The 12,500-nt window shown below is 40.0% G+C and overlaps 1 protein-coding gene across 3 annotated transcripts in view; it reads right to left on the bottom strand.

The window, feature by feature from the left end:
• The window catches only part of LOC128696314 (uncharacterized), a 47,194-nt gene that overhangs the window by 168 nt on the left and 34,526 nt on the right, over positions 1-12,500 (bottom strand). For all 3 annotated transcript variants that reach the window (XM_070092336.1, XM_070092339.1, XM_070092337.1), the window contains 7 exons: positions 12,009-12,131; positions 10,934-11,023; positions 7,781-7,904; positions 6,435-6,569; positions 6,091-6,174; positions 5,863-5,954; positions 1-2,708 (listed from right to left, as the gene is read on the bottom strand). The exon at positions 1-2,708 is cut by the window's left edge and continues 168 nt beyond it. In XM_070092336.1, coding sequence (XP_069948437.1) covers positions 2,622-2,708; positions 5,863-5,954; positions 6,091-6,174; positions 6,435-6,569; positions 7,781-7,904; positions 10,934-11,023; positions 12,009-12,131 — 735 coding nt within the window. In that variant the 3' untranslated portion in view covers positions 1-2,621. The remainder of the gene's footprint in view (positions 2,709-5,862; positions 5,955-6,090; positions 6,175-6,434; positions 6,570-7,780; positions 7,905-10,933; positions 11,024-12,008; positions 12,132-12,500) is intronic.

Below are 12,500 nucleotides of genomic sequence, written 5' to 3'. Positions count from 1 at the left end.
CCTAAAATATTTAGCGTTTCCCATACTTTTGATCGTTCAGAAGCTGATTCATTTTAAAACAAAAGGTGTATTTTGAGGATGATACGGCCTCCTTACCCACACTAGGCCCACATGACTATTCTGAAATATTTATTGCAGCTAATTTATACTGCAAGTTAAAAACATTATTAGTTGTGCTGAGTTTATGCGACTGATGTGCACCTGAGAATGACGTGGATGTATTAGAACAGTGAGAGTAACTGTTTCAGAAAAGCGAAATAAAACTGATTTTACTTGCTAATTTTACTGAGGTACTTACTGCAACTTATACGATACTAAGTAAAGAACACTAATTATCATTGCTACCTATTATAGTACCTAATAATACTAATATTACTACTGGTCTCTATCCTGCACACTGCAATAACAATTTACTGAGTGGAGTAAACTCAGTGAAGAACAGGGAGGATCATGGGCACAGTAAGAGAACACTCCGTCATCGTTCGTAGCCCAAGACTCTCCAACATGCTACCAGCAGATATGAGAAAAGTTGCCGGCAGAAGCTGGACAGTTTCCTGCTACAAGTGCCGAATCAACCGGTTGTGAGGGCTAAGTGGGCCTGCGAGCCGCTAGCTCAAAGATCCCGGTTGAACAGGTCAACAGGGACGACTTGTCTCAGACAATGCTGAGGAGACAGAACTTTCGAAACAGATCACAGGTAAGGTACAGGTTACCATTTCTATTTACTAGTATTACTAAAGACTGCTACTTACACTATTCATTATAAATAATTAAACTGGAGTTTTTCAGAGTGCAATGTGTATTCTTCGGATATACAAAACATACCTGACTTCAACTCAATATGTTTTCTACACCTTTAAAAGTCTAACTTATCTACTTGTTACTATTAGTTCTCGCATCTTCTATCAAGAGCTAAAAAAAAAAAAATAAGTCACGTTCTTCAGGTTACTTAAAAATCAAGTCTTACTTGTTTCGATTAAAAGGAAAATCATATACTGCTAAACAATAATTTAAAAACTCTTGATTTCTACAACTTTTTTCTGTAGAAACAAATCAATGAGGTCATAGTCATCAAAATTTTGCCAACTCTAAGGCAAACTTAAGATTTATGATGAGAAATTCAGCATAAAAAGGAAGTTTGATTTGATGTGGTAACAGCAGAGGACGGCAGGATGTACAAAATAAAAAATCCTTACTAAACTGTGCTTAAAAATAGTCATCCATTTTCATGTAAGAGACACAAAAAAAAAAAAAGATTGTAAGCAGCTCATTACTGTTGTAACTGAGTCTTATTCTCACAAACTGTTCATTACCGTTTATCCAGCAGAATGTTGGGATTCCCCAGTTCTTGGACCTATTACGTGCCTCTGCAGTTGTTTGATTGACGCTCACATGATGGGTTTGTTGTGCAAAATAAATCTATCAGAGAAACTAAACAAAAAACTTCGTAAGGTAAAAGATATTGAAGTTACCTTCACACTGTTTACACACATTACACTCCTAAGAAGGTAACCAGAAAATACTTTCTAGGAACCTGAATGCGAGGCATAGTGTGAAAAAACAATAATATTCTAGTTCTAGCTGTATCATGCTACAAAGGTAAATCTTTTAATGGCTGTAACAGCTGGGATCGAATTTCTGAGTGCATGAATCGAGTATTAAACGAGGCTTCACTTATACGTTGAAAACAGAAGCAGTTACAGAGTTCTTTATACAAAGATTAACAATATACCGAAGCCAAAACGCAAACCAATAGATAATAATACTGGTGAGGTTATACGCATAAGACCTTCAAGCCTTGTACTAATCGGACCTGGCGCTATTGCTGGGTCTGAACACCCTTAGCTTCCTTGTTGGTGTTCATAGGTTCGAAACTATAGCGTTACACTTACATTTGTGCTTCTTAAATGTCAAGTTGTGAGGATTCTACTTTGATGTCATACAACATTAAACATCAGTGGAGGTTAATGCTTCTCAAAGAGCAGGCTGAAATACTTGTGGACGTTGCTCGCTGGAATTTTTGTCAACACTGTTTATTTCTGGAACACTCGTGGATGCTAATAAATAGAACATTCGTGGACACTGATAACTGTAATACTAGTGAACACTGCTGTTTAGAACACTTTTGCATCTTGTTGACAGTAATACTTATGGATCTTGTCGACTCGAACACTTGTGACTTATGTTGACTGGAACTCTTTTAGACATTACCAACAGTAACACATCCAGGGAATATCATCTGGACCACCTGTCTGGAAAACTTGGAAACATTGCTGACTGAACCATCTGTGTACACTGTTGTCTGAAACATCTGTATGTACAGTTCGCAGGTCCATCTGTGGACACGACTGGATCGTCTACTTATATTATGGACACTGTTGAATTGACAGTCTGTTTACATTGGACACTCTTGAATGAATCGCCTGTTTACAATGGACACTCTTAACGGACCATCTCTTTACACTGGACACTGTTGAATGGACCATCTGTTTGCACCTGACTGGGTACATCGATGTACATTGCTGGCTGGGTTACCTGCGTACGCTGATGACTGGATCATTTGTGGACACCTGGCTGGACAGGTGTGATACGGAAGGGCATACAGGTATATATGTAAGGCTTCAGAGTCTGCCGATAGGGATTTTAAAATCCTTGGAGTGGTCGGAAGGTCCTCTTAGCAGCCAGAATGTTGGCATGGACCCCTTGCCCTGTATCATGAATACACGAGTTAACAAACCTACGAAATACACATTTTCATAACAATGAAATTTATTGTTATATATACATATACATATACACATTATATATACATATACATATACACACATATACATATACATATTCACTACTCTTTCACAGTGGTTGTTTTGCATATTTTAAAATCACCTGTTTACTGTGATCTTATTGCACACACACACACACAGACACACACACACATTATATATATATATATATATATATATATATATATATATATATATATATATATATATATATATATATATATATATATATATATATATATATATATATATATATATATATATATGAGGGTATCAAATGATTTAGATAAAGAAAAATTGGATATCAAATTGGGGAGGAGTATGGAAGAAATGAATGTTTTCAGATACTTGGGAGTTGACGTGTCGGCGGATGGATTTATGAAGGATGAGGTTAATCATAGAATTGATGAGGGAAAAAAGGTGAGTGGTGCGTTGAGGTATATGTGGAGTCAAAAAACGTTATCTATGGAGGCAAAGAAGGGAATGTATGAAAGTATAGTAGTACCAACACTCTTATATGGATGTGAAGCTTGGGTGGTAAATGCAGCAGCGAGGAGACGGTTGGAGGCAGTGGAGATGTCCTGTTTAAGGGCAATGTGTGGTGTAAATATTATGCAGAAAATTCGGAGTGTGGAAATTAGGAGAAGGTGTGAAGTTAATAAAAGCATTAGTCAGAGGGCAGAAGAGGGGTTGTTGAGGTGGTTTGGTTATTTAGAGAGAATGGATCAAAGTATAATGACATGGAAAGCATATAAATCTATAGGGGAAGGAAAGAGGGGTAGGGGTCGTCCTCGAAAGGGTTGGAAAGAGGGGGTAAAGGAGGTTTTGTGGGCGAGGGGCTTGGACTTCCAGCAAGCGTGCATGAGCGTGTTAGATAGGAGTGAATGGAGACGAATGATACTTGGGACCTGACGATCTCTTGGAGTGTGAGCAGGGTAATATTTAGTGAAGGGATTCAGGGAAACCGGTTATTTTCATATAGTCGGACTTGAGTCCTGGAAATGGGAAGTACAATGCCTGCACTTTAAAGGAGGGGTTTGGGATGTTGACAGTTTGGAGGGATATGTTGTGTATCTTTATACGTATATGCTTCTAAACTGTTGTATTCTGAGCACCTCTGCAAAAGCAGTGATAATGTGTGAGTGTGGTGAAAGTGTTGAATGATGATGAAAGTATTTTCTTTTTGGGGATTTTCTTTCTTTTTTGGGTCACCCTGCCTCGGTGGGAGACGGCCGACTTGTTGAAATATATATATATATATATATATATATATATATATATATATATATATATATATATATATATATATATATATATATATATATATATATATATATATTTCAACAAGTCGGCCGTCTCCCACCGTGAACATAGATAAGAGTAAGGTGATGAGGGTATCAAACGATTTATGTAAAAGAAAACTGGATGTCACATTGGAGGGAGGGCGTAAGGAAGAAGTGAATGTTTTCCAATATTTCGGAGTTGACTTGTTTGCAGATGGGTTTATGAAGGATGAGGTTAACCACAGAATTGATGAAGCAAAAAAAAGTAAGCAGTGCATTGAGGTATCTGTGGAGACAAAGAACGTTATCCATGGAGGCAAATAAGGGAATGTACGAGAGTACAGTGGTACCAACTCTTATATGGGTGTGAAGCATGGGTTGTAAATGCTGCAGCGAGGAGGCAGCTGGAGACAGTGGAGATGTCGTGTCTAAGGGCAATGTGTGGTGTAAATATTATGCAGAGAATTCGTAGTGTGGAAATCAGGAGGACGTGTGGAATTACTAAAAGTATGTCAGAGGGCTGAAGAGGGGCTAAGGTGGTTTGGTCATTTAGAGAGAATGGAACAAAGTAGAATGACTTGGAGAGCGTATAAATCTGTAGGGGAAGGAAGGAAGGGTAGGGGTCGTCCCCGAAAAAGTTGAAGGAAGGGGGTAAAGGAGGTTTCGTGGACTTCCAGCAAGCGTGTGTGAGAGTCTTAGATAGGATTGAATGGAGTTTAGTTAGTTTTAGTTTAATATGTTTATTATGCACCCCATACCCATCCTGTGGGCGGTAGTCAAGAGATTACAGAGGTACATAATTGGTCCAGGGACTGGACTCTAAAGTTTTGATAGCTGATTGAATGGAGACGAATGGTTTTTGGGACCTGACGAGCTGTCGGAGTGTGAGCAGGATAATATTTTGCGAAGGGATTCAGGGAAACCGGTTAGCCGGACTTAAGTCCTGGAAATGGGAAGTACAATGCCTGCACCTTAAAGGAGGGGTTTGGGATTTGGCAGTTTGGAGGAACGTCTAAGCGGTCGTATCTGAGCGCCTCTCTCTCTCTCTCTCTCTCTCTCTCTCTCTCTCTCTATATATATATATATATATATATATATATATATATATATATATATATATATATATATATATATATATATATAGTGTTAATTTGCTCAGACAAACCCATGCACAGAAGCCATCCAAACTTTCTTCAGCAATGGAAGAAACAATAATGGAAATGAGACTATATTTTCTCTCCCATCTGGAGTCCTCATCGGCAGAGTGAATACTAAAGGACACTAGTGGATGACATTCCATGTTCGTTTTCTGGATAATTATTATTATTATCATCAAAAGGAAGCGCTAAACCTGCCAGGGTCATACAGCTTTTTTTTCTTTTGATGAACAATGCAAGTAGAGTGGATTATTATTACAGTCACGAAGGAGAAAGGCTGGGCGTAAACCAGAAGTTATATGACGTCTAAGAAAATGGAAGACATTTACACTCGATTCCAGGAATTAGAGCACAGGCCCAGTTCCTTAAATCAAAACCCCCTCATCAACCTCAAGGAACCTCCCTTGAGGTTCCATTATTATTATTAATAATGTCTTAATTATTAATATTAATAGGGCCGAACATAGCAAATTGCGTAAACCAGGCGTCATGTGCATTCGAACCCAATATTGAATCAATTTCGAGCCCCATATGATTTGCGTTCGAACTCACTACTGACCAGGGTTCGATAGCGCACGACGCCTTATTTACACAACTTGTTACCTTCCCGCAATTGTGAAAATTTAGTCTCATGCTCACCTTGACCTCCTGGTAGCCGCGGAACTCACAGGTGTAGCCACCGACCTTGTCGAGGAGCTCCTTGGTTGTCTGGGAGATGTGTATTTTCATGGCTGGCACACATAAATAACAGTAAAATTAGTTTCTTAGGTTTAAAAACCTATCGACTGCACATTAGCCATTAAGACTGTAAATCGCCTGTACATCAACATCAAGGTTACTATGACTTAGTGAAGAAGCAATACAGACCTTCCCCGGTGCTCTCCATCCTGCTGGCGACGTTGACGGTGTCGCCGAAGAGACAATATCGAGGCATCTTGGTGCCCACCACACCTGCGACCACAAGAACAATTCCAAGTGAGTAGAGTTCGAACCCGCGATAAAGTCTGGTTCAGAAATCGAATCTCGTTCATTTCTCAAGAGCTTTATTATATCATCACTCATGATCAAATTTTCAGTCTACGCGAAAATAAGTTATTTCTAAAGCTGCCCAAGTACATTCAAAGATGACTTAACCCTAATTCTAATGTCTGTTTCCATTAACATGTTAATGTCATTGACTACAGGTAAACTACAGGTCAGGGCGAGCGTACCCGCAACACAGGGGCCAGAGTTAATTCCTGCGCGGATGAAGAGCGACTGGTCAGGGCGGTGAGGGATCTCGAAGCTCTGGGCTCCTTCTATTAGGTCCAGCGCCATATTGCTCAACTCAGACGCGTGACGTAGACCTAAGAGTCAGAATAAAGAGACGAAGAATTAATATTATTATCATCAAGGCGAAGCGCTTAACCAGGTGTGTTAATCAGAGCTTGATAAATAAGAAGTAATCGCAGTTGATTCGCGAGCCCCCACACCATTATTATTAATATTATGTGACGCACTTAACACAATATGTGGTGTAGGCTCGCTCCTCCATCCGTTAATTGCACAGTTGACACGATTAACGGAAGACGACAACTCGAAGAGTTATCAACCCAGAATAACCCGACAATGCCATGTAGTATGGCTTAATTCTACTGGCTCGTCCCTAAAATACGAGCCACACCAGATAACCTGTAATTATTATTTATATGTGGTAATAATATCTAACAAAATCCTACTATCAATTATGAATTAATGTGGCAATAACAATTAACTAATGTGACAACAATAATTAACTGATGTGGCAATATTAATTAACTAATGTGGCAATAATTAATGTGGCAATAATAATTAACTAATGTGGCAATAATAATTAACTAATGTGGCAATAATTAACTATCACTAAAAACTAAGTTAAACGACTACCCGAGACATATTTTTTTAAATGTTTCTATCATGGACATTCATGGAAAACATCTAAGTTAAATGACTGCCCAAAATTTACATTAACCACAGTGGTCAGTAATGACAACTGTGTTCGTAAAGATATAGTGTCTACTGGAGTTCTAGCCGCTGTGTGTGTGGTAAGCATTATTTTGTTTCATATGATATCTTTCTAACCGGCCAAGAACTAATAACGCAGAGTGTCAGAACCTACGACTGGAGGTGCTGTAACATTTCCGACAAGAATGAACACAAATATGCGAGTTCCAAGCCTAGCTTTTATAGGGACAACGTTACGCTCTGTGTAGTGCTTTAATAAAACATGACTTGGTAAAACTCTACACAAGGAAAGATATTGTCCCAATAAAAGCTTGTTCTGCAGGACTCAAGACTGTTAGGACTCGGTAAAATTGAGTCACCATGTACCCGGAATGAAGGCAGATGGTTGAGATGGATGGATATTGGGTGTTGTGTGATTACTGGTCGTCAGGGTGGATACTGACCATTTTGATGTATATTGACAAATGAAGATGTTAATAACAGTTAAAGGCTAGTAATGACTGTTAGGGAGAGTAATGACCATTAATGTGGGCAATGAGTATTAAGGCTGGTAATCGTTGAGATTGATACTGACCGTTGGGGTGAGGGAGGCCGGACACCACCATGTATGCGTCACCGATAGTCTCCACTTTATACACGTCGAATCTCTCGATGCGCGAGTCGAACATGTTATACAGTTTACTGAGCAGTGTCACCACCTGTAACACCACAGTGGTGAGTAGAAGTACATGTTATACAGTTTACTGAGCAGCGTCACCACCTGTAACACCACAGTGGTGAGTAGCAGTACATGTTATACAGTTTACTGAGCAGTGTCACCACAGTGGTCATAAAAATGTTATTGACAATAATTTACCAGACGTTAATTTGATGGATATGAAGAGTAAAAGTTACAATACCACAAAAGTTACAATGCCACAAATTGAAGCTGGACGACGTTTTTAAAAAAAGTTACAATGCCACAAATTGAAGCTTAAAGCTGGAGGACGTTTAACCCCTGATCCCCCTCAAGGAAGGTTCCTTGACGCTGGTGAGGGGCTCTTGATTCAGGGAATTGGATCTGTGCTCCAGTTTCCTGAATTAAGCCTGAATACCTTCCACATCCCCCCCACAGGCGCTGTATAATCCTACGGGTTTAGCGCTTCCCCTTGATTATAATAATAATAATAATTAACCCCTGATCCGTCATCAGTTAGCAAGGAACTTCTTAATAGTGTTAAACTAACCGAAACGTTGTTCAGTTTTCATTAAGAATTTATTATTTAGTTTTGAAATGTGTAGGTTTATGAGTTTATTGATCAGTCTGTTTTCTTTTCCTTTTTACCAGTTAAATATTCACAGTTTTCAGACTCTGTTTTCAGCTGTTATAGAATTTTCTATGTAACAGAATACTGGGCAGTGATTTTGGTTTTGAGAGGTATGGGAATAGATGTACCACGAAAACTTCTGGGGCTGTGGGATAAGACAGTAGTCACAGTTGGAGCTGATGATACAGCCAGGTCACATATGTGATTTTTGTAAAAATCATCTTGTTGTAAGCTCCATGGATGAGTGATAACAACGATGGGCCTGGTATGTACAAAGACCATGGTTCGAATTCTTGAGCAGTAATCTATTTATTCGCAGAGTATAGAAAGTACTGTGTACTTTGATAGAGTGTGGAGGTTCGAATCTTGCTGTGAACTGAGAGATAATATTTGTTAAAAATTTCGCCTGTTTGTAAATTGTTATGTATATATATAACACCTTCTGTATAAATTACTAAATTTAAGAAGAAAAAGTTTAGTTTTTCTTTTTAGTTCACCCTGCTTCGGTGGGATACGGCCGGTGTATATATATATCATTAATGTTTTCAGTAATATAAGAAGTCTCGTGTAAAAAAGGTCTCAGAGACATCTCGGGGCCTGACAAAAACTAGCCCTGACACCATGTTTATAATAAACTGTAAATAAATATTCGTCTTCTTAATGTAATAAGCCCCACTGCTAGAGTGAAGGGAAGTTTCATGGTATTTAACCCAGCGTTCTAAATCTGGAAAAACTGTCGAGATTGGAATGGTGATAAGCATTCGGTTATAATGTGTAAAGAGTCTTCAGAGAGCAACTGATAACAGATACCCCGAATGCTAGGAAAAGGCGCTGAGGCGGGGAACAGCGGTGGATGCCATTAATGGAAAATTGCAAGAATTTTCTCGAGGCAAGCTCTTGGTACAAATTCTTGAAGCTAGTACACAAGTGCAGTGCGATGCAAGTGTTTCTGGCAATGTGTCAACAAAGTGCATTAAACCAGTCAGTTTTAGTGCTCGAGTTGAGTCAATGCTATTTCTGATTATGTTAGTGAATAAGATCATGAAAGGCATTTATGAACCGTATATGAGAGAAGTTTTTTCAGTCGGCAACAAATGTAAGATGCTGGAAAATCTCGTAGAAAAAATGTTCTGCATATTAAACTGCGAGATTCGTAGCTCAGCGGCTGTATCTTTGACCTACAACCAAGATACTGATTTAACCTGAGGTGAGCGGAGACATGCGGAAGTCTCCTACACCCTTTGCTTCTGTTCACCTAATAATAAATAGGTACCTGGGTGTTAATAGCCTGATGTTGGACACATATTCAGGGGCGGTATTACATCTTAAATAAAGCTGAGCTTTGAAAAAAGCTGAGGTAGTATAACAACTTTAAGACTGTGATTCAGTGGTGTTAAAAGCAAATGAGACGATGCAAGCCTTGGTACCAACGCGAGTGGTTGTGTTGTGGGCAGTGCAGAGCCAAACAGCACTGACAGGTGGTGGTGAAAGCAGTGATGCAACAACACACCAAGTATGTCAGAGGCAGAATGAGCATGCGGCAGCTGCGGAAGGTAGCGGAGCAGACGGCATGCCTTGCTAAAACCCTGAAGTGTTTCACCTGCAGGACGAGATGGCACACTGCTAGGTGTTGCAAGAATGGGGCTCATATATCCATAATTAAGACGGTCTTCAGTGTAGTGTGCCAGGGAAGCCCAGACCAAATGGGTCTAGGTTACTATAAGGAGCCTCCCCCCCCCACCCTATCCTCTAAGCCAAATGATCGCCTCTGGATTTCCCACAGAACCGGTTCGCTACCCAAGTAGTGAGCAGAAACACAAAAGCGGGTAGACCACACGAGGATAATGGAAATATTGAGCGTTCACCTGCAGCGCCCAGGTGCTACACTGCTGAAGGCAGGGGTAAATGTGCTGGGCACCATGGTGTGTCCTGCAACTGGATGACAGAACTACCATGTACCTTATAAAGTACTTGCATCTTTTTATAATTCTGAGAAGTCTTTTTAAGTTAACAGTCTTCATAAGGGGCGGCGCCGAGGAGAGAAAGGAGCTGAAGCACCCCTAAAAATTCTATCAGCACCCAAAACCCATTCCAAATAATAATATTATTAATAATAATAATAATAATAATAATAATAATAATAATAATAATAATAATAATTGAACCCATACAACTGATGTATCTTCGTTAATATACAACAACGATGGACAAGAAATTAGTCATATTTAAGGCATTTATACTAAGCCAAGTTTAAGTTATGATGTAATTAAGGCTGAAAGGGACGACATAGCCAGATGTAGGAGCGACGTAGCCAGGTGTGAGAGTATGTAGCCAGGTGTAGAGTGACACAGCCAAGTGTGGAAGCGAGATTGCCAGGTGTGGGAGTTAAAAAAAAGAGATGGCAAGTGTGGGGAACTTACCTGCATGGGTTCAGAGTCAGAACAGAGTGTGGTGAATCCCACTATGTCACTGAAGTAGACAGACACCTCCTTGTAGCTCTCGGCTGGCACCTACACACGCACGCACACGCAGTGTAAGTACAAAATCAATATTAATAAATTAAAAACGAATCTACATTTGATTAATGAAAAAAGACACTAAAAAACTAACAAAAAGTTAAGAAATTAATATTGGATTTTGACCAAAAAAAAAAAAAACAAGTATACACTATATTACCTGGAGAGAGATTACCTGGAGAGAGTTCCGGGGGTCAACGCCCCCGCGGCCCGGTCTGTGACCAGGCCTCCTTAGGTCAGTGTCCCAGGATGCGACCCACACCAGTCGACTAACACCCAGGTACCCATTTTACTGATGGGGAACATAGACAACAGGTGGAAAGAAACACGTCCAATGTTTCTACTCTGGCTGGGAATCGAACCCAGGCCCTCGCCGTGTGAAGCGAGAGCGTTAACCACCAGAGCCCACATATATAGGTGTATTTATCTGCTACCTCAGTCGGTGTTTAATTACTGATATCAGTTCCAGTACACTAGGGGATGTTTAGTCACTAGTACTCAGCTCCGCCACACTACCGGATGCTTGGTTACTAATACCCAACCATGTTGTTGTATAGCGGGTGTTTGATCGCTCAGTCGGTCACCATTTGACTATAACCATCGTCAGGAGACACTGTCTTTCCCTGAACAAATCACCACCACAGTCGAAAGAAACTTCAACACTAGAAAGCACTAACTGTTTGAAGACATATCCACAAGTCACAGAATAAGGCATTCATTGGGGCAACATTTCGGTCTATGTGTAGTAGGAAAGTAATAAGTTCCGACAACTATAAAAAAAAAAATAAATGAATTCGTACACAAGGATACCTTTATGGAAGACATTTCGATCTGAAACCCTGATCACTTCAAATAGATAATTTGAAGTGATCAAAGTCTCAGGATTTAAACGTTTCAAGTAAAAGTGTCCTGGTGTATGCATTGGTGTCCTCTACCCTATGTTTTCGTGTGCAGCTTGTTGGCAACATTTCATCCTCACCGACTGTTTCTTCTTGAGCTGCAGTGCCACGGGCTGAGGCAGCATCTGATATATAAGACGGTCACACCGACGCTTTTCCCGCCGTAGCTCCGTCCCCTTCGCTGTCAGTGTGGCCGCGAAAACCTGTGTAAAACAACACAACGTTATACATAGGGAACTGCAGTTCCGTGTGTCTCCCACGAGATAGCTTCAAAACAAGAAATACACATCTGTCAGTGTATGTACATCGAGATACATTACTCTCTGTGTATAGAAGAGAAACTGCGAAATGTGCGTCTCGTATATAAACAATGAGTGATAAACATCTCTCTATATATAAATTCACCGAAAGATAAACAGCCGTCTCCCACCGAGGGGGACCCGAAAAAGAAGAAGCATTTTCACTGTCATTCATTCATGCTAGAAGCGTGCTGACATCACAGTTCAGATGCTCCTCTAAAGTGCAACATCCCTACTCATCCTTCAGAGTGCTGGCATTGTACTTCCCATCTC

Source organism: Cherax quadricarinatus, chromosome 39 (genome assembly GCF_038502225.1).
Source record: "Cherax quadricarinatus isolate ZL_2023a chromosome 39, ASM3850222v1, whole genome shotgun sequence".
In the NCBI taxonomy this organism is placed as follows: Eukaryota; Metazoa; Arthropoda; class Malacostraca; order Decapoda; family Parastacidae; genus Cherax; species Cherax quadricarinatus.
The sequence above is the reverse complement of the archived record's forward strand: the minus strand, read 5'-3'. Positions and strand labels throughout refer to the sequence as shown.